Genomic DNA, 23,258 nt, shown 5'->3' with positions numbered 1-23,258 from the left:
AAAATATCATTTAATAATAAAACATATATATATATAGATTAAACTATATACCCTAAGATTACATAAATATTTTAATATTAAAACTTTCAATGAATTTTCAAAAACATTTATAAATTATAAACTTATTAAAGATTTCACATTGAAAATTTTGTTATCGATGATTTAAATATTCAGTTATAAAACGATATGAATGATCATAGAACTGTATGATTATAAATTCTCATTTAATAAATGACTATATAAAATATACTATTCTTAAAAAAATAGGCTGATCCATCTTAACTTACATTATATTTTTTATTAAACTAACTATCGAATATTCGAATTGATAAATAATCTACCAAATTTTGTTTTTGCACTTTCCTTAATTAGAAGCTACGAAATTAACTAATATGATTAACGTATATATGAAAATTAATTATTATGAATAATAAATATTTGATAACAATTTTGGTATCTTAGTTCTTTTTTAAAATTTTATATTATTAAAAGATATTAAAAAATCACATTAAATATATAATAAAAACATTTATATTTTTTCTTATATGTTATATTTTGAATTTTTCAAAACGTCTATATATTATTAGAAATTTGAAGATTTTCACTCTGAAAATTTTGTGATCAATAGATTTTTTTTTTGTTATAATAAGTTATAAATGATCATAAAATATAACGCAAATGAATTTTTATTTAATAAATATTCAAACTAAATAATATATATATAAATACTAATGATTTAAAACAACAAGATTGGCTGATCAATTTAGTTGTCCAGTTGAAATCTTTCAAAAGTATGTGAAAGATTAAAGTCAAAGTAAATATGGATTTAGAATAGTAGTTATATTTTACTAACCAAAATACCGAAAAAACCCGAACCGAACCGAAACCAATCTGATATCTGGATTGAACACCCCTAATCCAAATGAAGCCAAACTATTGTTTCATTCTCCAAAATATAATAAAAATAATAACTTAATTCCGCGCAATATCTTATCCTTGTTCGTTAGTATTTGATTTTTAGATTTGAAATTAAAAAAAAAAATGAAATTGTACAAACTGGAGAATCTTGTAAAAAAGGGAAATACAAGCTCGCTGCAGTAACATATTTTAGAAGTACATGTACATCGGGCAGAAGCGGGCCCGAAGTTCATCTTATCATATAATAGCGTGGAGACGTTATATCAATTCACTTTTTTTAGTTTTGACAACGGGCCCGGATACAGCAAGTTGCACATCCAAGGGGCCACAATGGATTCATTGCACATCAGGTCTTTATTTTACCTTTTTTTTATAACATCTTATCTTTATTATTATCAAAAGAAGATTAAGAGAGTACATGAATCCAAACATACAACAAATACATTTTTAAATAAAACATGATAATAGAAAAGTAATAACACGATGCTTCCTAACTCTTGTGCAGGATAGACTGATTCGCTAACTTTATCTATTTTTGTTCTCGGTCTTATATGATCTTGTGTTCGGCTATCATTTATTGTGATCCAACGCCTTTTGTCATTTAACAGATCAATGGGTGCGATCCATCTGTTACATCGCTGCCCATTCCATACACTCCCGCTCCAGGAGATAACATGATTTGTTGTAGTCTCTATCCATATCATAAATAATCCCTCAAACTGACAAAGATAAGCACTTAACTCCATCGTCTCCCACTCCATGTCTTCACATAAACATGACGTATTTCCTCTTGTTGTCAAATAGAGATTAAACACATCTCTCTGAATTAATGGAGTCACCATCGTCCATGTCAGAATGTCAAAATAACATGACGTACACAATCTTCTCCATGGCCATGGTGGTTTAAGATTCCTTTTTTTGTTCCATAGGACTAGTAATCCTTCCAAAGAATTTTCTGGATGGAAAAGACCACCATGTCTAACAAGCCATGGAAATACACGGACAATACAAAACCACCATGGTTTGATTGTTGGGAGATTGCACTCAACAATAATGGAGATAATAGACTCACCTATGAGGGAGAAAAAAGACTCGTCAAAGCTCTGATCCAAACTTCCTAACTGCTCAACGAACCAGTGGAGAAACAGAAAACTGTTTGCCCATGACGAAGACATGCGACGGCACCAGGAAGAGGAGAGATGGTGTGACGATAGATCACGTCGCTTGATTAAACTAAGCAACGACAATGAATTTATTTGAACTAAAAGCTTAAGAAACATATAAACAATAATATAACAAGAGTACGAACCGACGCCGGAGCCGACGCCGGCCGGGGATTGTTGTAGAGAAACTGTTGTTTGTTTTCGCCTTTTGTGTCGCTTGCGAGAGAGAAACAGTTATTTGATTGCGTAATATATTTTATTTTACCTTTCTTTCTTCTTTTTGCTAAAGTCTTTACTTTTACCCCTTGCTTTTACTAAAAACGCTTTTTTATAGTTTCGTCATTTAACACGAAACTGAGGATGGGATATTACTTTTCAAAGATATTTTGAGTTAGAATTATGAGTTATTCAAGTTTGGAATTAAGATATTATTTTTCAAAGATATTTAACATGAAACTGAGGATGGGATATTATTTTTCAGAGATATTATTTTTCAAAGATATTATTTTAACATGAAACTGAGGATGAGATATTATTTTCAGAGATATTTTGAGTTAGAATTATGAATTATTCAAGTTTGTAATCAAGTTGAAAGTGACATTGATATTTCAATACATTATCACAATTTTAATAAGGTAGCTTTTTAGCAAAAAAAAAAAAAAAATTAATAAGGTAGCTGTAGTTTGGATATCTCTATAATCACCTTGACTGGTAAACCAGAAATAAATCCATAGGAGATTGGAGTATAAAGAATTCGAGTTTTCTAGTCATAGAGTTGAAGACGCATGTCTTTCACTTTCACTTGATGGAAATATTTTGGATACATAAGTTTGTGAACATCGGTTGTATATACATATAATTTTTTTGTTAAATCATCGCTAGCTTTTTATTGATTTATTTGATTCAGAAGCAAAACATATAGACAATTAGACATTAATCGTTATTCAAAAATCAAAACCAAAAGCAAAGCTTCTATACAGTTTGCTTTAATCTAACCAAAATTTTCATTTTTTCATTTTCTTAACTTTTGTCTTCATGTAAAATAGAACGATGATCACTCTTTTTTTTACTGTAAATTATTACGCTATCCTAAAATACGAATATCCCGGCGGAGAAACTCTGTTCGCCGGCATATGGAGAGCTCAAAACGTCGACGTTTCTCAAAACTTGCTGTTTAGATTGCTCCTTTCGCTCGTCGTTCATTATCTGCACTGATCTACACTCTGCACTGCAGAATCCCATCTCTCCTCTGCACACAACCCAACAAAAATATAAAAAAATTAGAAATCTCGGGATTTACAATCTTGGATTTGTCTCGAGTTAACAAATTTTATTTTTTTAATTCAGATTCATTGATAAAGATTCGTTATTAATTATTGATCCGATTTTTTTAAAAAAATTATAATGCGAAGAGGCTTACTTGTACATGTAAATGTCTTTGCCTTGAAGTCTCTTCTTACACAAGCAACACGAGTTCAGAAACTCTGTCGGATTATCCCTAAAAACCCGTCTCTTAATAACCGGTGGTTGAACCACCGGTTTATGCCTTCTCCGATCATCGCACCCCGACCCATTTTCAAACCCGTCGTCGCTGTAATACACTTTCGTCGTCCCATCACGGCTCGTCACGCAAGTGTATTCCTCCTCCGACAGATCAATCTCAGGGCCTCGGAATCTCCCGGAGAAACAAACCGGATCGTACCGGTTAATCCCAATTCTACTTTCTTCCAACGCAGCCACGATACCCAAACCGACACCGCCTGAACCGTAACGTTTTGAGTTAACCGGCGATGGAAACTTCATATCCAACGGACTTCTCGGACTCGCCGAGTAATCTTCCGGTTTGATGGCAGACCGGCTTCTTGGAACCAACATCTCTGACAGTTTACGGATCATTAGATGAGGTCTCTTGCTTAGTATCATGATCAAGAATTAAAAAGAGGAACTGAGAGAGATGAAAATAAGAATCAAATAAGAGAACTGAGAGAGAGAGAGACAGAGAGATGAAAACAATAAACACGGAAACGCAAGCTTATAGGAAAGAATCTGAGTGAAGAAGAGAAAGGTAGAGAGAGACCTTGAGCCCACTGATTTGCTTGGAAGTTTGGAGTTTTCTGTGAGGTGATCAATGATTGAAATATACAACGGCCTACCATTTATTTATCATTTATTATTATTTTCTGTGTTTATTTTACTTTTATTTCTACACCATTACTGAAATGAGCAGGCTCAGAATTTATTTATTTATTTATTTTAAGAAATGATTTTTTTTTTAGTATTCATTGGTGAATAGAACACTAGGACCCACTATTTTCATCAAGATTCAAATGTCTATTTCTAATAATTATTTTTATTCTTTGGGAATCCAAGACTTTTTCATAAGGGAGAAATATTTTATGTAAATGTAGTTTTTTTTAAAAATAAATATAGACCAATTCATCTGTACTTGAAGTGTGGATTGTTTTCTAGTATTTATTGGCACCTAGATTATTATTTTAGATAGTGGTTTTTTTGTATTGGTTCAGACAAGTGGTTTTACTTTTCTGAAAGTGATTGTTTAAAAATTTAAGCCGAAAATTAGGTGGCAATTTGTAAATTATTGCGGAATCTTATCCTTTAACTTTCTTATTTTCTCATAAAATCATTATTTCCCTGGTTATTTTCCAGATTTAAAATCATTATCATATGTTAATACCACCGTGCTTTGTTGGATTGGAATTATTTATCATTCTGCGGATTCGTACTAACTATTTGTATTTTAGTATGTCAAAAAATTTTTATGTCCACCGTTTCTCTTCTTGAGTTAAATTCCAGGTATATTTTTCCCCCACTTTAATTATTGATTTTAAATTGTATTTTTCATTAATAATATCGAAACATACGGATTGGAAGATGTTTTCATTATTTCATTTATAGAAAAAACCCCTTTGTCGTTATCATCATTATCTGTTTTCAGTTGCTTACGCTTATGGCCTACCTACAAGGCTAAAACACACTAGACTCACTTTAAAAAATGGACTATTAAAGACCTAGGCCCAACTATAATATTATGGGCCGAATAATAATATCTTCTGATTCGAATATCTTCCTCATATTCTTCGGAAATAATAAAGAAAAAATCACATTTAATGTAATTGCTATTTTATCCAAATATTTTCATTAATAACAACAAAAAATGAAGGAATGATAGATATCATCAACCAAAGCAAGAATGATCAAGTTCCCGGGTCGCTGGAGCTCCGACTTACAAAAATATCCAGATTACTCTCCATGACCCGAATAAACAACAATTCAAAACTCTTTACACATTTAAAAATCCCAAAGAAACAGAGACTCATCAAAAATCACATCTCCGTAATCTTCAACGGGTAAAACCTCTGTAAACTGATCGCCGGAGAAGCCGTCGGAGAAGTCATCAAACACAGAAAACATCCCGAAATCATTAGGAAGCGTGTCTAAGAACGATAGATCGCAATCCAGCGACGTATCTGCTTCAGACACGGAGGTTGTTGAAGGAGACTCCGGTCGGGTTTCGGACAAAACCGATTCTTCTTCTCCGGTGGTGATGATAATATCGTCGTCCTGAGCGTTTGCGTATCGAGCAGCCGCTTCCCGGATCTCCGGAGGCGTCAGCGACCTTCCGCCGGAGATCGACGGCGGATTATCGGGGAAATTGAAACCGGATTGGCAGCCGCGGAGACAAAACTGGGCGGCGTCGAAGGCACGCGCCGCCTTCTCGGGAGTGTCGAAAGAGCCTAGCCAGATTCGCTCTCTGCTGTTGGGAAGTCTGATCTCCGAAACCCATTTGCCCCACTTCCTCTTCCTCACGCCTTTGTACTTTGACTGCATCGACGAGTTTCTCATCTCTGCTTCTTCTTCCTCCTTCATCGCTTTCTTCACCATTTGGAGAGTTACAAACAAAGACACCCGGTTCGGTTTGGTTTGGTTTAGATCTGTTCCGGTTCTAGATTTTAGTTTGCAGTTATTTCTGTTATCGCTGCTTGATTTGAGTCTGCGGCTGAGTGGATTTATATATGAAGAAGAGAGAGAGTGAACTTGGAAGTGAGGAACGCTGACTGGCGCGTGGAAAAAAGTACGAAAGTGGAACACGCGGGAACAGTGAGACCGTATTGTTCTGTCGCGTTTCTTGTTTTCCACGTGATTTTAATTCACTTTTCTTGTCTTTTTGCGTTATCTGATGATGGATTTATCTCTATTTGTTTAGACACGTTGTTTAAAAGACTGAAACTTCATTCGTTGGGGACTTTTGTTTCTAGAAGAATTTAACGACTACTTGTTTTCTTTTTTTTTTGCGTAAGATTATTAGGCGTTTGAATACTACAGATTTGGACACACAAGTTTATGAATATATTTGGTTGTAACTATCATTGTCTAGCAGGTGTTCTTACAAACTAACATGAAACTGACTACAAAATATATGTAAATTTTGTTGTATATGCCCGAATTTGTTTAAATCTCTGATTAACTGAGCGAGAAGAGTCCATTGTCTTACATGAGTCCATGTCCGCCTTACGTGATGCCATAGTCGTTGACTTCATTTGAAAACCAAATGATATAAGTAACTTTATACATTGGTAAGGTTGGCCTTGGAGAGTTCTACCAGCTGTGGTGGAGACTAGTCTATACCTTGCTCTCATCCCTGCGGCTTCAAGAAAACCATGGACCTAGCTAGCTAGGATCTGAAACGCCTCGTTTACAAAAAAATGAAAAAAGGTGATATAATTAATTAGTACGAATTTATTCTATACAGTGCCAACATTTAGACTATAAGACTTGAAAATGTTCACCATAGTTCATATTGGTTTAAGTCCAGATTGATTTGATGCTCCAGTAACAAATGTTCTTGGACTTACTGAACCAGACGCAGTCACAATCTATCTTTACTAATTAAGAAGCTTAAAACGCATGAGGCATGGTTTCTTGGCAGATTGCGTTTACTGGAAGTTCTGCCACAGGAAGCAAAGTCATGAAAGCTGCTGCTGAGTTGGTTAAGGTACTGTTATATATTTATTTTATTTTATTCTCTTTAGTTTTCTTGAACAATGTCAATGACGCATTACTCATGGCCTTGCTGCAGCTTGTTTCTATGGAACTTGGTGGGAAAAGCCCTCTCATTGTGTTTGATGACGTTGATTTTGACAAAGTTGAGTGTCACAATAAGTAATTTAAGGGATATGGTATTGATTGCTTTTACGTTTAGTAGGCATGTCTTGGATCCGGCTAAGCTTTAAAAATGAAAGTTTTGACGCCTGCAAATGATCTGAATAGCTGTTGAATGGGCTCTCTTCCGTTGCTTCTGGACAAATGGTCATCTACAATCCAACTTCCCGGATAATTGTTCATGTAAGTGCGCCAATAATTACTTTCACATCTTCTGCTTGTTTCATAACTCGACAAGTGAATATTCCAAATTAGACAATAAGATGAATCTGAGGACCCCTGTCTAATTTATGTTGAATATGTCGTAAGACGTTTATCAGTTTTAGGAAAACATCGCATCTGAATTCATAAAAAAAGCTTGTGGAATGGACCAAGAACATTAACATTCGATACAGGCTTGCTCCCGTTGTCAGCAAAGAACATGTAAAATCTTGATGGCTTATACTGAACTAAGTCTTGGTTTTTTGTTGAGTTGCTTGTGTTTAATTCGGGGGACTTGATAACTACTTGAGTGTGAAGCAAGTGACTCGCTACATTTCAGACGAACCATGGGGGTGGTGGTACCAATCCCCCTACTACTAAGTAATGATGTAAAACCATATTAGCTTTGTGCTTTTTATCAATCTGTCAAGTCTAGTCATATGTAAGAGCCTTTTAAGTAACAGTAAAGACAATATGAAATAAAGTCAGCTTTGGTGATACGTTTGTTATTGCTAAAAGGTCAAAGCATTTAGGGGCACCATCCTAGGGGCTATTGGTGCAGCCAACATGCATACCATTTTATGTCACCTTCAAGTCACAGGAAAGTTTAAAAACTCACATGGCATTTAATACAAAATAAGGACTTGATTAGAAAAATATTGCGTTTAATGAGAGATCAGGCGAGACTAGTGGCATTTTTGTAATATATAGAAAAAGATAAAACAAAGAGGAGAGAGGCGTGTCGTGTCATGTCATGTGTGTGTGTGGGAGAGATTTTCTGGCGCTTATCCTTTTAAAAGGAAAGAGGTGACTTAGGACCCATCAACCAGACCAGACCATTACAGCTCTGCTTAGATCTCTCTATCTATAACCACAACTTACTACTGACACTTCATCTTCTTAAAAACCTCTCCTTTCTTGTCGATTTCTCCGACCCATTAGATCTTCCCTTCAAAACACCCTGAAAAAAAACAAATCTTTTTAGTTTTGTCTTGCTGAATTCTCTGTTCTGCGTGACCCAACAACACTGGTGAAGTTAGAGATCTGTGTTCTTCTTGTCTGAAATGGGGAGCTCAATGGATGAGAAAGTGGTTGCTGTGATCATGGTCGGTGGTCCAACCAAAGGTAATCTCTCCCAAAAGATGTTCGCTTTTCTCCTTCAATCTCAAACGAATACGTTAGTTTTGGATTTGTGTTTTTTTGAGAAACATCTATTACATTACCTATCCACCGACAACTCTGGTCCGAATGGTTATGTGTTTCTGATTCTGTCCGAATCTTGGATCCACCACAGGTACTCGATTCCGACCATTGTCCCTGAATATTCCAAAGCCTCTGTTTCCTATCGCCGGACAGCCAATGGTGCATCATCCAATTTCAGCGTGTAAAAGGGTATGTTTTATTTCACTCCAATTTCAATTTTCAACTCTAGATCAATGGATGATGATGATGAGAGCAATCCTTTATTGCTTGCAGATTCCAAACTTAGCTCAAATCTATCTTGTTGGTTTCTATGAGGAAAGGGAGTTTGCACTTTATGTCTCTGCCATCTCCAACGAACTCAAAGTTCCTGTCAGGTTTTGATTAGATCCCTCCTCCTTTTTGCATAATCCAATGGCTCTCATCCTTGTTTGTTGGGTTTCTGGTTATTAGATATCTGAGAGAAGACAAGCCACATGGTTCTGCTGGTGGTCTGTATCACTTTAGAAATCTAATCATGGAAGATGACCCGGTTAGAAGTTAAATTATATTTGTGCTCAGTTGTTCTATGAACTCTTAATGTTTCTTTTCTTCACATCTAAGTTCTTGTCTCTACTTCCTTGCAGTCTCATATCTTCCTGCTTAACTGTGATGTTTGCTGCAGTTTCCCTTTGCCTGAAATGCTCGGTATGTACTTATTTTCTCTGTGCAGATTCCTCTTTTTTTGGTTTTGAACATCCATCTTGATCTTGTTACACAGAGGCTCATCGGAAATATGGTGGAATTGGAACACTTCTTGTGATCAAGGTATGTAAATTGAGCATGAGATGAGTTTTGTTTTTGTTTATGGTCGGTTTTACCAAGGCTGCTTATGTGTTTTGTTTTCAAGGTCTCTCCCGAATCAGCCAGCCAGTTTGGAGAACTGGTTGCGGATCCAGTTACTAATGAGCTGCTTCATTACACCGAGAAACCTGAAACTTTTGTATGTTCACATATCACTGACATAACTCAAAACTCTTCAGCATATACAAGTTTTGATTCTAATGTTTTCTTTTAATCATGGAAACACAGGTCAGTGACCGTATTAACTGCGGTGTTTATGTATTTACACCTGACATTTTTACTGCCATAAGAGAAGTTTCTTCTCAAACGAAAGATACAGGTAACAGTGGTAACAAAGATCTTACAACAAAGTGTGTGTTTTCTCTTCTTAGTTTACTGCATCTTCAAAGTCCCTCTCATGTATATCCTCTGCGCTTTGTTGTAGCAACTCTGAGACGTGTTTCCAGCGTTGAAGCTCTTCAACCGGCAACAAGGTTTGTCCAGTGTCTCTTCCGACATTAACTGAGATAGCCTTCTGAATCATATTCTTGAAATTATATGTTTCGAATAGGAACTCCACGGATTTTGTAAGACTGGATCAAGACATCCTTTCACCTCTAGCTGGGAAGAAACAGCTATATACTTACGAGACTAAGGATTTCTGGGAGCAAATTAAATCTCCTGGGTATGCCTTTTGTGTTTTCATTCATTTCTTTTAATCTTGCATGGAGAGACAGCAGCTGAAACAGGGAATCTCTATGTCTCTGACTTGTGAGTTGACTTTTGCGCAGAATGTCGCTGAGGTGCTCGGAACTCTATCTTTCTCAATTCAGGTTGACCTCACCACAAGTGCTGGCTAGTGGTGATGGAACAAAGAGTGCCATAGTGATTGGTGATGTTTTCATACATCCTTCTGCAAAAGTACACCCAACTGCCAAGGTAAGTAACCCTCTGGTTCTGTCCCTTGTTGAAGCAACTTCTTATTATGTTTCGGCTATTACCAGATTGGTCCCAACGTCTCAATCTCTGCAAATGCTCGTGTTGGACCGGGTGTCAGGCTTATCAGCTGTATCATCCTTGATGACGTTGAGATCATGGTATGTCTTCTTACATCAGAGTCTAAAGAAGAACTAGTAAAGTTTCTCTTGATTGACTCTTTAGTGTCTGTTTGCTCAAGGAAAATGCAGTTGTGACTAACGCAATTGTTGGGTGGAAATCTTCTATCGGGAGATGGTCACGTGTCCAGGCATGTTCCTCTCTTAAGAGCCTGACCTTTAAATGTTTCTGTTTGGTTTCCTTAAACAATCATGAACCTGGCTCTATACTTTGTCGATCACAGGCTGAGGGAGTCTACAACTCCAAACTCGGAGTCACAATTCTCGGTAAACTGTTTTTATCCTAACCTTCTCTTCACAGAAAGACAGTAAAATCTCTCTTTAGACAGAAAACTAACCTGAAACATAATGGTTTCAGGAGACTCGGTTGCAGTTGAAGACGAGGTTGTGGTGATCAGCAGTATCGTTCTTCCAAACAAGACACTCAACGTCAGTGTTCAAGACGAGATCATCTTGTAACTGAAGAAACGAACCAACCCTTGTGGATCCATACCATGTCCCTGTGGACTATAGAATCACAGGAACAAGTATTGGGGAAGTAACTCAAATGAATCATTTATTTACATCAAAATTGCCAACTTTGTATTAGATTCCATCATCTATATTCAGTAAAACGCACTGAATTTTTGGCTCATGATAATAAAGCAATTGTGTATTTGGTCTTAGCTCTATCCCACGAAGCTCTCTGAACAATGTCTTCCCTAATCAAAGCCTGAACTTCCTAGTAAGCCGGCTACCAGATTTACTCTGCGACCTCAAGATCTCCTTCGCGAAACCTTGATTCCCAGTCAAAAGAAGCCCATTCAGAACCCGATTAAAAGTAAACCTCCTCGGTACAAACCCTCTCTCAACCATCTCAACCAACAGCTTACCAGCCACCACCATATCCTCCGATCTCTTCCTCACAAACATCCCACTTATCAGTATATTATAAGTATCCAAATTCGGCAAGCAACCTCCACTCCCCATCCTCTCAAACAGCCCCAACGCTTTCTCAACCTCGCCGCACTCCGAATAGTATCGTATCATCATATTATACGTCTGGAAGCTCGCCTCACACCCACCTTCCTCCTCCATCCTCCGCATCATCTCCTCTCCTCGAGTGAACTCCCCGGCGTGAAACAACCCTCTTATCAGCACATTGTAAGTCGTCACATTCGGTTCATAACCTTTCCTCAACATCTCCTCAAACACCAAAACCGCGTTCTCCACGCTATCTTTCTTACACATGACCTGGATCAACGCATTGTACGTGGCTACAGAAGGTAGCACTCCTTCTCTAAGCATCTCGTCGAAGACTTTCTTAGCTCTCTTCACCTCCCCAGAGACGCCGAGCCCGTGAACAGCCGTAGTATAGGTCACAACATCGACTCCACAATTACGTTTCTTCATCTCCAAGAAAAACTCCCATCCCTGCCTCACCTGCCCTGACCTAAAAAAGCCTTTGAGCATTGTGTTGTAAGTGGTGAGGTTAGGGCTAATCCCTCTCTCAACCATCTCTTTTAAAACCTCCAAAGCCTTTGGGGTTCGTTTGATCAAACACCAACCGTTCACAATCACATTGTAAGTCACCACGTCAGCACTAAACCTTCCTCTAAGATCCTTAAAGAGCTCGTAAGCTTTCTCCACGCGTTTGGATTTGCAGAGGACATCGAGGATCGTGTTGAAGGAAGCGAGATCTTGAGAGCAGCCGTGCTCGTGCATGTTGAGGAAGAGGTTCACGGCTTTATCGGGCTTCCCGGAGGAGGCAAACCTCTCGGCGACGATCGCGAAGGTTTTCGGGGAGGGGCCGATGCGGAGGGAGCGCATGCGGCGGATCAGGGACCAGACGGTGGTGTGGAGGTGGAGGCGGGCGGCGATGTCGATCGCGAGGTTGAAGGAGGAGGGGGAGTGGATGTAGTTGCGGTGGCGGCGGTCGAGGAGGTGGAAGAAGTGGAGGGCCTTCGGGCCGTGGTTCCAGAGGCGTTTTAGGATTGAGTTCACGAGGTGTGGTGTCCATGGGGTGTTTGAGGGGAGTGGGGATTGGATGGGGGAAGAGAGGATGAGGTTGGAGATGGCGGCGGGATCGGGCGGTGGGGGTTTTAGGTTGGCGGCGGCGGCGGAGGAAGTGCAGAGCGATTTGATGAAGAGACGATTCATTGGTTCGGTTCGGTTTGGTTTATTTTTTTTTCTCTCACACGTGAGTGGTTTTGGTTCGCTTACCAGTTTCTCAGTGACTACTAGTAGATTTCAAATAATTACGGAAATAGCTATGAAGTTTTTCGTATTTACTAATTTCACTCCGAGTTTAATGTGATATGATCTATATACCCGTTAAACGTCTCTCTCTTTTAGGATCTTTGGGTGTTTAATAGAAGGTTTGAAAGTGAAAAATTAAGAAACATTTACAAAAAAAAAAAGTGGAGAGAAACATAACAAATTTAAACAAAGAAATGAGTTCTGAGTTTTTTTTTTTGTTTGTGGACATAAATGGAGCTCGAGATTAAGCGTTGTTAGTTGAGCTGAGAAAATACTATATTGCAGAAATCTAAAATTCAAATGATGTAGTTTCAGATTTAGAGGTTACTTAGTTTTGGTTGGATATTTCATAAAACATCATACATGTTAAAACAGAGGAAGTAAAAATAAATTTAAAAGGCTGATGGTTAAGGGTGTAGAGTTCGTATCCTTGTTTTGTCAATGAATCAATCAAACTGGGATACATCATTTACAAAAGTACATCTAAGCTCCATCAAGATTTTGTTCCAAGAATATGTAATACTTTGTAATAATACACTATTGCTGTGATTGGTATTTTTAGAGTAAATGAGAGGAAAATTTATAAAAGTGAAAAAGAGTGAAAATGTGGAAATGGGAAAGAGAGAAAACTGGGGTAAACAAGTTTACTCATGTGCATACTAGAGTAAATATGTGTGTACACTTTTTCTCCATTTCAAGGGAATAAAAGAAAAACATGTTCTCACCTTATTGGTGGTTTATGAGAGTAACTAAATTTTCTTCTCAAATATTTACTGGATTTTCTGTCAAAATTTTTTAGATGTTTAAGAGGAAAGGTAAGTAGAAGCAAGTAATATACGAGAAGAGTCGTTGTCGGATGGAGAGAAAGAGTCTTATGGAGCCCCCCGATACGATAACGACATTAATGTTTTTTGTCTTTATCAAGACATAAACACACATTAGTAACCACTAATTGCTCATATCAACATTAATAGAAAAGACAAGTAAAAAAGAAATCAATAGACAACAGTAGTTGTAAATTTACTGACTGACTACTACAGAGAGGAGAGTTGTCGTTGTCGGATAAGAGAGAAAAAGAGCAGACAAAGAGATTGTAAATATAATGGAAAGGTCCCTCAAAAAAGATTTTCGACCGTGATGACACCAGATTACGTTACCTGACAACACATGAACACATCACACTCATAGATCTATTAGATTCTCTTCACAAAACAAAATCCGATCCTCTAGATCCTCTAGTTGATCAAAAAAAGAGTCCATCACCTCCCTTCTCTCTCTCTTATTTATGTAACTCCTTGTCTTAACCCTCACATTGATTTATTGTGTCCTTCTTGTTAAATATCCATCCGCAACGCTTCTTTCAATTTCCTCAAGAGTAAACAATGGCACTAGGAGATTTATCTTCTTCTTCTACCTCGGAGTTACATGTTCTCGCTGTGGATGATAGTATTGTTGATCGTAAGGTTATTGAGAGGTTACTTAGGATCTCTGCTTGTAAAGGTACTAACTCATTCTCTTTCTTTTGTTTCTCTTTGTTTGGTCTCTGGTTCGGTTTCTGATTGAAAAATTACGGGTTTTGTTTATATATATATATATATATATATATATACAGTGACGACTGTTGAGAGTGGGACGAGGGCTCTTCAGTATCTTGGTCTAGATGGAGACAAAGGATCTTCTGGTCTTAAGGTAATGTTTTCTATTTTTCTTTCTTCAAAACCTCTCAGTTTTCTGACCAAACAAACTCAAGATTGAAATATTTGGTGTTTTCTTCCCTGGTGGTTTGGCTCCCAAGAAATCTAATAGTTGAAACAATCAGGATCACAGGATTTAACCTGTCTAAATGAAAGATCAGTTTATTTAAAAAATGAGCCTGTGTGTATCATTAAGGGTTTGCGCTTTTGATGTATGGTTTATATGACCAGTTCTTGCAAAATTTTGATTGCAGGATTTGAAGGTGAACTTGATAGTGACAGATTACTCTATGCCGGGACTAACAGGATATGAACTACTCAAAAAGATCAAAGTAAACCATTATTCTTTTTCCAATTTTTTTTTTTCATTATACGAGAGAAGATATTGAATAAAGCTTTACTTAACACAAACTATGTTAAATATTTTATAACCAAGGAGTCTTCAGCATTCAGAGAAATACCAGTAGTGATAATGTCGTCTGAGAACATACAACCTCGTATAGAACAGTAAGTGGCTGTTAGTTAATTATGATATTACAATAATAAATCTCAAACGTTGTTATTTGACTTTGAGAATTTTTTGTGTATGGCAGATGCATGACAGAAGGAGCAGAGGATTTTCTGCTAAAACCGGTGAAATTAGCAGATGTGAAGCGGCTTAAAGAACTCATAATGAGAGGTGGTGAAGCTGAACAAGAGAAAACCAGTAACCTTATTATTAGTAGTCCTAAGAGAATCCTTCAAAACAATTTCTTCTTCAACATCTTCTTTATTATCACTATCATCGTCATCTTCATCGCCTAATATTGTTTCTTATCCGGAAGATAACACTCATCTTCCAAAACGGTGAAATGAGAATCTAGAGTTCATGATTGAGCTAAGATTCCTCTCTTTTTTTTTCTTGGTTAGATAAGTTTTTGTTTTGGGTATATGCAATGTTTAGATCCTGATTCTCACCATATGACTCTCTTTGTTATTTTAATCAATCAAGTAAACGTGGAAGATTTCTATATGATTGAGCTTCCATGCCATACACGCGTTCACTTGTATTTCATTAAATAAATAAAAAAAATCAAACATCAGACGAGAAAAAACATTATATAAAAATAACTTTACTGGAAAGATAATCCACTAATCAACAAAACATAATCCTCAAGCAGAGGAAGCTTGTTTGTGGCACTTACGTGGCATCTTATGATTGGTTCAGTTATGTCTTTTTTAGACCGTTGAGCATCTTATAATAGACCACTGCGGTCTTATCCCCAAACTCTTAACAACAACACACAGAGAAATTTTCTTGGTGGTCTCTCCAATGGCATTCTCAGCAACTCTGTCTCAGCTTTCTTCTCTTTCGACAATCTCCTCCTCACTCCCACTTTCTTCTAGAATCTTCCCTCTTCGATCTCAGACTCATTTCAGAGTCAAAGCAGAGGCAGAGAAACAGAGCACGCAGGCTAAATCCGAAGGGGAAGCTTCACCAGCTGCAACCAAAACCCCTAAAACTCTTCCCAAGAAACCGGTTTACTCGAGTCAGTTTCTTCACTTGTATTTCAAATGTTGAATCCAATAAACATTGATATTTGTTTTTGAATTTTTGAAACAGTGAAGAAGGGTCAAATCGTTCGTGTAGACAAGGAGAAGTACCTCAACAGCATCAATGTAGGGTCTAATTTTTTCTCTGTTTTGATCGAAATCATGTTTTGTTCATTTGTTGTTGTCACAGTACTTATCAGTTGGTCATCCTCCTTTCTACAAAGGACTTGATTACATCTACGAAGATCGCGGCGAGGTATAACTCGAATCCAATCCCCTTTATCGCCAAGAAGTTTTAACTCAGTCTTGCTAAATCTTGCAGGTACTAGACATTCGTGTCTTTGAGACAGGAGAGTATGCACTTGTAAGTTGCTTTGGCCACACACATTGTTTGTTCTGTTTCATTAGCCATACACATAAATAGTTTTATAAGCTAATGAATCACGAATTTTTTTATGGGTGATATTAGGTTGGATGGGTTGGTATCCCAACCGCACCGGCTTGGCTACCAACAGATATGCTCATCAAGGTACTTAAAATTTATGAGAGCACATCAACAAAAAGTCACACTGTCCTTATAACAAAATCATGATTGTTTTATGTGTTGTTGGTTCCTTGTGCAGTCTGAGAAACTTGTTTACGAGAGACTATAGAGTCTTCAAGAAGATCATGTCTTCAAGAGTTTAACAAGTATCATAATGTTACCATAGTCAAAAAAAAAAAAACTGTTGTGTAATGTAAAAAATGTAATGAGACTTGAGTTTTACAATAATGCATCTACCGTAGTTGCATCCCTATACCAGTCTAACACTCCTTTATTCCCTGAGATGACAATCTAAAACAAAACTGTTGTTCCTGATGAGAAACTGAGATACTAAAGTAAACAAAAAGTAAAAGAAAAGGCTTGTCAACGTTTCATGAAAACTCTTTCTCTCTTAAGCTATGTCAAGTCCTTTAAACGATGGAGACAAACGAACTGTGCCACGGCCACGCTGCTGGAAACTAACTTCCCTGCTGTTGTGACTACTCGTCTGCTCATACTTGTTCCTGCAAGCTGGGCAACGTCCATCGTTCTCATTGATCTGCTTATGGCAGAAGAGACACAGCCGAAACCCGCAAGGACATGGTAAGAAGCTTAGATCCGTTACATCCATCTCTTCAGAGCAAATAGGACATTCACTTATCTCTTCATCACCACCGTCACCTTCTTTCTTCTGATCAGACTTTTTCTTCTTCTTATTCTTCTTTTTGTGATGAATCGCCTTCTCTGGTGAAGCTTCTTGCTTGCACTTGCCTTTACGAGGAGAAGACTTCTTCTTCCTCTGGCTATCTTCGTCGCTCTCAAAGCTGTTCAAGGCATCGCTAAAGTCTTCCCAGTTGTCATACGCATCATCAAAAGCGTCTTCTTCCTCTTCCTCGGTGATCTGATTAGAACAGCAGAAGCAGCCGTGCACGCTCTTATTAGTATCGGAATCTTTGTTCTTGAGGACACTAGTGGGGCTACTAGCAGAGAGATCAGTCTCATCGTCATCACTATCATCATAGCATCGTAGTCCATCATGATGATCATCAATACTCCAAGATTCAAGGTAAGAAACTCTATCATTTACTGTTTTTCTATCAGTCAGCTTGTCACGCAAAGATCTCATCCCTGCTTCACCTACGCTTGCTCTCTTCCCTGACCATTTTTCACAAAAATTCATCATTAATAAAATTGATTAAAAAAAAAACTGAAAAAGAGAAGATGCCACGTGTTGTACATTGGTAAATCCATTGCCTGCGACGAGCATCGATCTTCCACTGCTTCAGCTTCCAAAACCAATTCGCCTGCAAACATAGATTCAACGTATACGTAAATAAACGTTACATAGGTTATATACACATCCGTGACGATTCATCAGCAAGAGTTTGCCTTCATCTAATATATAAAGGGTTATGGTCAATCCACTAATCACCGATTAGTTTTAAATTGAAAGCCATTAATAAAATAAACCCGAATCTAACATGCCTAAACGTTATCCACAATCACAGTCATAATCTGAGATCTATTGTCTATATTAATCACGCATGGTTGTTATACGGAATCACGCATTGTTAATTGATATAAGAAACGAACGTAATCGGATCGAGACGGAGTGGATTCGAAGAAAGCTCACCTTACGTTTCTTGACGAAATCTCTCGAAATCGGAGACTCATGGAAGAGTTGAGAGTCTGTGACGGAATCAGCAACCATGACTAATCTCTCTTCGTGGAAGCAAGGTCAAGGAAGACACTCACGCACACACGGGGGAGTAATGTAAGAAGAGAGAGAGCAAACCGTAATCGGTGGGGGGAGAGAGAGAGATGAGAATCGGAAACTGCTCTGCAACGTTCCTTGTATTTCTCACTCTCCGAAGAACCCAAGCCTGTGTGTGTGTGTTTAAATACGCTTAATGCTCGTTCAGTTAAATTACCACGTTACCCCTGGTGTTTTTTTTTTGATTGGTCACTATTATGACGAGTCGCTGAGAGTGCTGAGTTTGAACCTTGGACTGCAAGGCATATTATTCAACTTTGCCATAAATTATTATTATTTTGTTTCCATAAACAAAACTAGCAAAAGATGGATGGGTGGACCAGGTAAAGCAATACCTATATATTTTTGGTCTAAATTATTAATTGCTAGGTACTACATTTGAACACATTTTCAATATATGTGAATAAATTTTTAATCAAAGATTTAGTATAGTGTATAACTCAACAATTTATTTTAGGTCAACTTAAGATTTGTGATTCTTAAATTGATATATTTCATATATTTTGGATTTCTTAGCAAATAAGCAGTTTTCTTAATTCATCCATACATGTTGTTTATGATCATGGATTTAAATTTTATTTTAACTAAAGAGTTAGAAATTAAAGTACAATGAAAACCATTACTCCCTCCATTTCAGTTTAACTGGTGTTTAGAAAAAAAAATTTGTTTCAAAATAATTGATGTTCTCATCATTTTATGTAGAATTTAATATCATTTGAACTTTATGAACAATTACAAAATACTTAATTTTTTTTTTTATTATTGTGTTTTCTTAATCCATGTGCAAAATCTTTAAAAACCACTTAAAGTGATACAGAGGGAATATTTTTTTTTAAGAATAACACTACTATGAGTCTATAATTATTATTAATTAATAAAACTCGAATCTAAATATTTGATTGAACAAGTCTTCCTTGGAGTAATTACAGCATGGGAAAATAAATCTTCTCTTATTGAAGCCGGTAGAATTTTGAATGGTCAATTTATTCACTAGTTTTAAAACAGACGACTGATGACAAGTCACATAAAGGTTGCCTCTTTTAGGCAGACGATGGTCCATGGTCTCTCAGTCCATATTTCCAATAAATAACTTTGACCAAGTGAGGGATAAAGACTTCTTCGTTAGATATTATTATTCACGTATAAGTAAAACATAAAAATGGTTTTGAGATATCATACAATGATACCTCTTTGACCAATCCAGGCGTAAGAATTCAGACTTCCCATCTATCCTTATCAGTTATCACATAAAACTTTAATTTGACTCAAAATCAAAAGTAACATTTTATATATATATTAGAGCAATAATACTTTACTAGTAACGCTAAAGCTGGCATTCTTTTGATCAACCATGGACAGATAAAACTGCACTTGAAGCATCCTACTGGTTGACTAGTTCTGCTGCAAAACTATTCTTCTTCGAGAATGGTACAAGCTGCGGTCAAGAAAACAAAATCAATTAAGAGACAGTGAGATGTCATCATCATATAAATAATAAACCACCCACCAAAAGGGACAAGAGTTTAACAATGAAGGGCCATTACTAGTGAAAATCAGTTTTCAGACCAAACACTTGCATGTCAAGAGGGAAAAGTAACAAACCAGATTCTTCACAAGTTGTCCAAAAAACAATAATTAACTTAGTATGTATATAGAGAACTAGATGCATTGCTAATATTTACTAACCTGCCGAGCCACCTGTGCTACGCAGAGACTATCCCTAGATGATTCACCGGTGAAGCTAGGCTTCAGAGATTCCAAATAACCATCGTCTTTCTCCCCAGTCTTCTGTTTAATGTTCCTGCTCTCCTCAGAGGTGGAATCTCCTTCAAGATTGCTTAAAGCCTCCTTCTTTCTCTTCCTCTTGAATGTGTACTTGATACACCGGTTCTTGCTAGCAGCCAAAACTGGAGTTTCTTCACACATAGAAGATGCCAAAATCTCTTTTTCTTCCTTCCTTGCCCCTGTTGCGCTAATCACAGTCCTTATGTTCTCTTCATGTTCCTTCGGAGATGTGTTTTGAGACACCATTGGGTCTTTTCCATCTCCATTGGCCATACTCTTCTTATCTACTGCGTGAATCATCTGTGTACATCCTTCAACCTCCCTGCGCTTTGTCAATATAGACGGAAGAGTGTGGTGACAACGATCCATGCTATCTTTAGAAGAACACCGTTTGATACTACTTATGCGAGCCAAAGATTGGTTTGTGATCCCGTTAGCCACCACCGAACCACTTTGTTCAACTGGGACAGCTCCTGATCGCTCCTGACTGCTAGAAACTGCTGCATCACTTGCTTTTCGACAAGAGACTTCCTGGTCACCTTTAAGATATGATGTGTTACCATTGGTAACTTTGTTGAGCTCATCATGAAGTGCTCGAAGTTCCATCCTCAGCTCCCCTACAATATCTTCAGCTTCTCCAAGCTGAGCTTCAAGTTCCTCAACCTTTTGTTGCTGCTTCAAGGACATCTCTTCTGTCTCCTTCACCTATACAAACCACAAAGAGTAGTTTGGTAACTAAAGAGTTGAGGCGCAAATGCAAAGTCACCCACAACAGAAAGATAGAACACAATGAGGAAGGTCTTCCTCAAGTCTCTAAGATAAAATAAAAACAGCTACAACCCCACAATTGTAAAAGAATCAACTCAAAATGAGTGGTGGATACACAGAACATGTTGCTAAGAGATCATCTATTTAACGCTAAGCTACTCAATTGGTTTCACTTACAATCAGCTTCATCAAATATTATAGTTAGTGGATGAAGAACACAGCTCAATCTGCTCAAAGAACATCTTCTAGCTACTTGAAATATGAAAGATTGAATAAACCAAACTCACAATCACACACATAGCCAACACTCGCTATGCATCAACACCATGTTAGCTAGGCTAAGAAACTTGCTTTCAAAATCGATCTAACATTAAGCAACAAAACAAATCAAAATACTCAAGTATCATCATGCAATGCTTCTCTCAATGGAGCTCGGAGTCGAAGGGAACCATCTTCTTTAAGTCCAAAAACATAATCAGGCAAGAAAGCAAACATGAGAATCAAGAAAAGGTCTACACAGTTGTCGTACCTTTGAATCATACATCTGTTTAAGCCTAAGCAACGTAGTAATAGCTTCGTCTTTAACAGTCACAATCTCTTGCTGATACATGCGCGTCTTCTTCTCAGAAGACAACACACGCGCCGCCGCCTCCTTCGTCGTGTTGAGTATCGTATCCGCGTAGGCTCTCTTCAACGCCGCTAAGGTCTGCCAACCCCAACCAACAAACAAAGAAAAACAAAATCAACGCAAACCTATAAATAAAAAAAAATCAACCAAACACGGAGCTTAGAGCAAGAGACAAAGGTTATGTCTGTCAGACGAAACTCAACGAGAAGAAGACAAAAATCACAGGGAATCGAAAGAAGGAGCTCGAGAGAGGGAGGAGATTGAGGGGTAAAGAGGTAATTATACCTCGGAGTCGCCCATTAGAGCCGATAATGCGGTTGCGGAGAAGCGATTATGAGATTTTTTTTTGTTTTCCGACCAAGGTCGAAGACTCGCCAAGAAGAAAGAAAGGCGAAAAAGGTTGGTTCTTTTTTTTTTTTTCTCTCTTTTACTTGAAGCGTCTGTCTGTTAGGAACAGAAAGTCTAAAATGACGAATTTACCCATGACAAAGTCCACTTTATTACTCAAACGCCACGGAAACGTCACGTCACCCCCTCTGCTTTTGTAAACTGCAAACGGCGGTGCGGTTTCCCGTTTTTTGCGCCAATCTGTTCGTAATCGCTATCACATTTTAGGCGATAACTATTTTTATATATGTTTTTAATGCTTTTTTTACTTGCCCACAGTTCAATTTATTACCTCATTAAATTTATTTTGACATGTAATGGCATCGTTTGATTTTTTAAACCTTCTATTTCACCTGAAAACACTCCAACAATTTGTTGCATCATCAACTAACTACATGAAAGAAAATGTGACTATTTGGGTCTTGTTTGGGTTGGGATGTGATATTTCAGTATATATTCAACTAGGGGCACGTCTGCGGTTCGTACTGTTGTTAAATATATTTTTTTTAGATTATGTAATTATATGGCCGTCTTAATTTTTTAAAGATATAGTTTCGTGGAGCAATTTGTTAACTGGATATGCACAATTTGGATTTGGAGAAGAAGCTCTCACATTTATCAAGAAAATGAAAAGTTCAGGCATGGAACCAAAACCATGTAACCTTTCTCGGTTTTCCTATTACATGTAATCATGTTGGATTAGTGGAAGCTGGCTTGATCATTCATGCAAAGTGAACACGGGACTGCACCGACAAAAGAACATTTCTCTTGCTTAGTCGACTTGCTAGCTCGTGATGGAAATTTAGATGAAGCTGATAAATTCATCAATGAAATGAAGTTGGAACCTGATGTAGTCGTGTGGAAGACTCTACTCTATGTCTGTAAAAATCAAGGAAATATTGATCTTACTCAAAAAGTTGTGCATATCATTCCAAAGATTGATCCTTTTTAACTCTACAATTCATGTACTGCTTTGTGGCATACATACTTCTTCTGGAACTTAGGAAGATTCTGCGTTGTTGAGGAGCTCCATGAAAAGACATGATGTTAAAAAGCTTCGGGGACAGAGCTGGATTGAAGTTACGGGTAAAATACATATGTTCATTCTTTGGTTAGGACGTTCTTAGCATGGGCATACCCGTCTCAAACATAAATTGGGTCTTGTGCTAGAAAAATTTTGAGGTCCATTTCTTCATACAATATTTTTTTTTAAATTTAGGACCCTAAGCTTAGCTGAAAAAAGTAAAAAAAATGTGGGCCCTGTTCAAATGCACCTCTAGCACAGGGCCAGAGCCGGGCCTGAGCATGGGTTCAATTTAATGTCAAAA

At 37.4% G+C, this 23,258-nt stretch overlaps 7 protein-coding genes, 1 long non-coding RNA gene and 1 pseudogene across 10 annotated transcripts; 4 read left to right on the top strand and 5 right to left on the bottom strand.

The window, feature by feature from the left end:
* The first annotated feature begins 789 nt into the window (after window positions 1-789).
* Window positions 790-3,345, top strand: LOC125589145. Its single transcript, XR_007325324.1, has 2 exons — window positions 790-2,716; window positions 2,754-3,345. It is a non-coding gene; the product is annotated as an uncharacterized LOC125589145 (long non-coding RNA).
* Window positions 2,941-4,203, bottom strand: BNAC06G35740D (FCS-Like Zinc finger 13). The gene is made up of 2 exons (XM_013847617.2): window positions 3,502-4,203; window positions 2,941-3,330 (listed from the first exon to the last, which is right to left on the bottom strand). Exons 1-2 carry the CDS (start codon window positions 4,002-4,004, stop codon window positions 3,171-3,173), a joined length of 663 nt encoding a protein of 220 aa, XP_013703071.1. The 5' UTR covers window positions 4,005-4,203; the 3' UTR covers window positions 2,941-3,170.
* Window positions 4,204-5,212: 1,009 nt separating this feature from the next.
* On the bottom strand, window positions 5,213-6,109 carry LOC106404646 (ethylene-responsive transcription factor ERF018-like). Its single transcript, XM_013845348.3, has one exon. The coding sequence runs from the start codon at window positions 5,982-5,984 to the stop codon at window positions 5,391-5,393; it is 594 nt and encodes a 197-aa protein (XP_013700802.1). The 5' UTR covers window positions 5,985-6,109; the 3' UTR covers window positions 5,213-5,390.
* A 2,053-nt stretch (window positions 6,110-8,162) lies between these two features.
* LOC106404456 (mannose-1-phosphate guanyltransferase alpha) lies at window positions 8,163-11,265 on the top strand. 3 transcript variants are annotated; one of them, XM_013845177.3, is made up of 15 exons: window positions 8,163-8,588; window positions 8,758-8,855; window positions 8,940-9,040; window positions 9,117-9,195; window positions 9,290-9,350; window positions 9,424-9,470; window positions 9,553-9,645; window positions 9,735-9,825; window positions 9,931-9,979; window positions 10,057-10,170; window positions 10,277-10,424; window positions 10,490-10,582; window positions 10,663-10,731; window positions 10,825-10,867; window positions 10,959-11,265. In XM_013845177.3, the coding sequence occupies exons 1-15, from the start codon at window positions 8,528-8,530 to the stop codon at window positions 11,057-11,059; spliced, it is 1,248 nt and encodes a 415-aa protein (XP_013700631.1). In that variant the 5' UTR covers window positions 8,163-8,527; the 3' UTR covers window positions 11,060-11,265. The 3 variants fall into 3 exon arrangements, with proteins under 3 accessions (XP_013700631.1, XP_013700632.1, XP_048617408.1); XM_013845178.2 differs by having other exon boundaries at window positions 8,223-8,588; window positions 10,663-10,735; window positions 10,831-10,867; window positions 10,959-11,255; XM_048761451.1 differs by having other exon boundaries at window positions 8,223-8,588; window positions 10,663-10,867.
* On the bottom strand, window positions 9,668-13,016 carry LOC106404455 (pentatricopeptide repeat-containing protein At1g74900, mitochondrial-like). The gene has a single exon (XM_013845175.3). The coding sequence runs from the start codon at window positions 12,737-12,739 to the stop codon at window positions 11,306-11,308; it is 1,434 nt and encodes a 477-aa protein (XP_013700629.2). The 5' UTR covers window positions 12,740-13,016; the 3' UTR covers window positions 9,668-11,305.
* A 696-nt stretch (window positions 13,017-13,712) lies between these two features.
* Window positions 13,713-15,547, top strand: LOC106404464 (annotated as a pseudogene).
* Window positions 15,548-15,781: 234 nt separating this feature from the next.
* LOC106404467 (NAD(P)H-quinone oxidoreductase subunit O, chloroplastic) lies at window positions 15,782-16,860 on the top strand. Its single transcript, XM_013845188.3, has 6 exons — window positions 15,782-16,061; window positions 16,136-16,191; window positions 16,256-16,321; window positions 16,388-16,429; window positions 16,535-16,594; window positions 16,689-16,860. The coding sequence occupies exons 1-6, from the start codon at window positions 15,845-15,847 to the stop codon at window positions 16,716-16,718; spliced, it is 471 nt and encodes a 156-aa protein (XP_013700642.1). The 5' UTR covers window positions 15,782-15,844; the 3' UTR covers window positions 16,719-16,860.
* Window positions 16,784-18,465, bottom strand: LOC106404460. Its single transcript, XM_013845184.3, has 3 exons — window positions 18,222-18,465; window positions 17,826-17,892; window positions 16,784-17,743 (listed from the first exon to the last, which is right to left on the bottom strand). The coding sequence occupies exons 1-3, from the start codon at window positions 18,297-18,299 to the stop codon at window positions 17,001-17,003; spliced, it is 888 nt and encodes a 295-aa protein (XP_013700638.2). The 5' UTR covers window positions 18,300-18,465; the 3' UTR covers window positions 16,784-17,000.
* Window positions 18,466-19,463: 998 nt separating this feature from the next.
* Window positions 19,464-22,008, bottom strand: LOC106404458. The gene is made up of 4 exons (XM_013845182.3): window positions 21,829-22,008; window positions 21,445-21,621; window positions 20,049-20,852; window positions 19,464-19,797 (listed from the first exon to the last, which is right to left on the bottom strand). The coding sequence occupies exons 1-4, from the start codon at window positions 21,841-21,843 to the stop codon at window positions 19,744-19,746; spliced, it is 1,050 nt and encodes a 349-aa protein (XP_013700636.1). The 5' UTR covers window positions 21,844-22,008; the 3' UTR covers window positions 19,464-19,743.
* Window positions 22,009-23,258: the final 1,250 nt, after the last annotated feature.

This window comes from Brassica napus, chromosome C6 (genome assembly GCF_020379485.1).
Source record: "Brassica napus cultivar Da-Ae chromosome C6, Da-Ae, whole genome shotgun sequence".
NCBI lineage: Eukaryota > Viridiplantae > Streptophyta > Magnoliopsida > Brassicales > Brassicaceae > Brassica > Brassica napus.
This window is presented reverse-complemented; position numbering and strand designations above follow the sequence as displayed.

Excerpts from the sequence above, each read along its gene's own strand:
- BNAC06G35740D (XM_013847617.2), bottom strand. The coding sequence starts at position 4,004 with ATGATACTAAGCAAGAGACCTCATCTAATGATCCGTAAACTGTCAGAG. Across the intron at positions 3,331-3,501 it reads AAAGACATTTACATGTACAA|AGGAGAGATGGGATTCTGCA; the intron begins GTAAGCCTCTTC and ends GGTTGTGTGCAG.
- LOC106404646 (XM_013845348.3), bottom strand. The coding sequence starts at position 5,984 with ATGGTGAAGAAAGCGATGAAGGAGGAAGAAGAAGCAGAGATGAGAAAC.
- LOC106404456 (XM_048761451.1), top strand. The coding sequence starts at position 8,528 with ATGGGGAGCTCAATGGATGAGAAAGTGGTTGCTGTGATCATGGTCGGT. Across the intron at positions 9,646-9,734 it reads CCGAGAAACCTGAAACTTTT|GTCAGTGACCGTATTAACTG; the intron begins GTATGTTCACAT and ends ATGGAAACACAG. Across the intron at positions 10,425-10,489 it reads AAGTACACCCAACTGCCAAG|ATTGGTCCCAACGTCTCAAT; the intron begins GTAAGTAACCCT and ends GGCTATTACCAG.
- LOC106404455 (XM_013845175.3), bottom strand. The coding sequence starts at position 12,739 with ATGAATCGTCTCTTCATCAAATCGCTCTGCACTTCCTCCGCCGCCGCC.
- LOC106404467 (XM_013845188.3), top strand. The coding sequence starts at position 15,845 with ATGGCATTCTCAGCAACTCTGTCTCAGCTTTCTTCTCTTTCGACAATC. Across the intron at positions 16,062-16,135 it reads CAAGAAACCGGTTTACTCGA|TGAAGAAGGGTCAAATCGTT; the intron begins GTCAGTTTCTTC and ends TTTTTGAAACAG. Across the intron at positions 16,192-16,255 it reads AGTACCTCAACAGCATCAAT|TACTTATCAGTTGGTCATCC; the intron begins GTAGGGTCTAAT and ends TTGTTGTCACAG.
- LOC106404460 (XM_013845184.3), bottom strand. The coding sequence starts at position 18,299 with ATGGTTGCTGATTCCGTCACAGACTCTCAACTCTTCCATGAGTCTCCG. Across the intron at positions 17,893-18,221 it reads ATTTCGTCAAGAAACGTAAG|GCGAATTGGTTTTGGAAGCT; the intron begins GTGAGCTTTCTT and ends CTATGTTTGCAG. Across the intron at positions 17,744-17,825 it reads CAGGCAATGGATTTACCAAT|GGAAGAGAGCAAGCGTAGGT; the intron begins GTACAACACGTG and ends AAAAATGGTCAG.
- LOC106404458 (XM_013845182.3), bottom strand. Across the intron at positions 20,853-21,444 it reads AACAGATGTATGATTCAAAG|GTGAAGGAGACAGAAGAGAT; the intron begins GTACGACAACTG and ends TGGTTTGTATAG. Across the intron at positions 19,798-20,048 it reads TAGCACAGGTGGCTCGGCAG|CTTGTACCATTCTCGAAGAA; the intron begins GTTAGTAAATAT and ends TCTTGACCGCAG.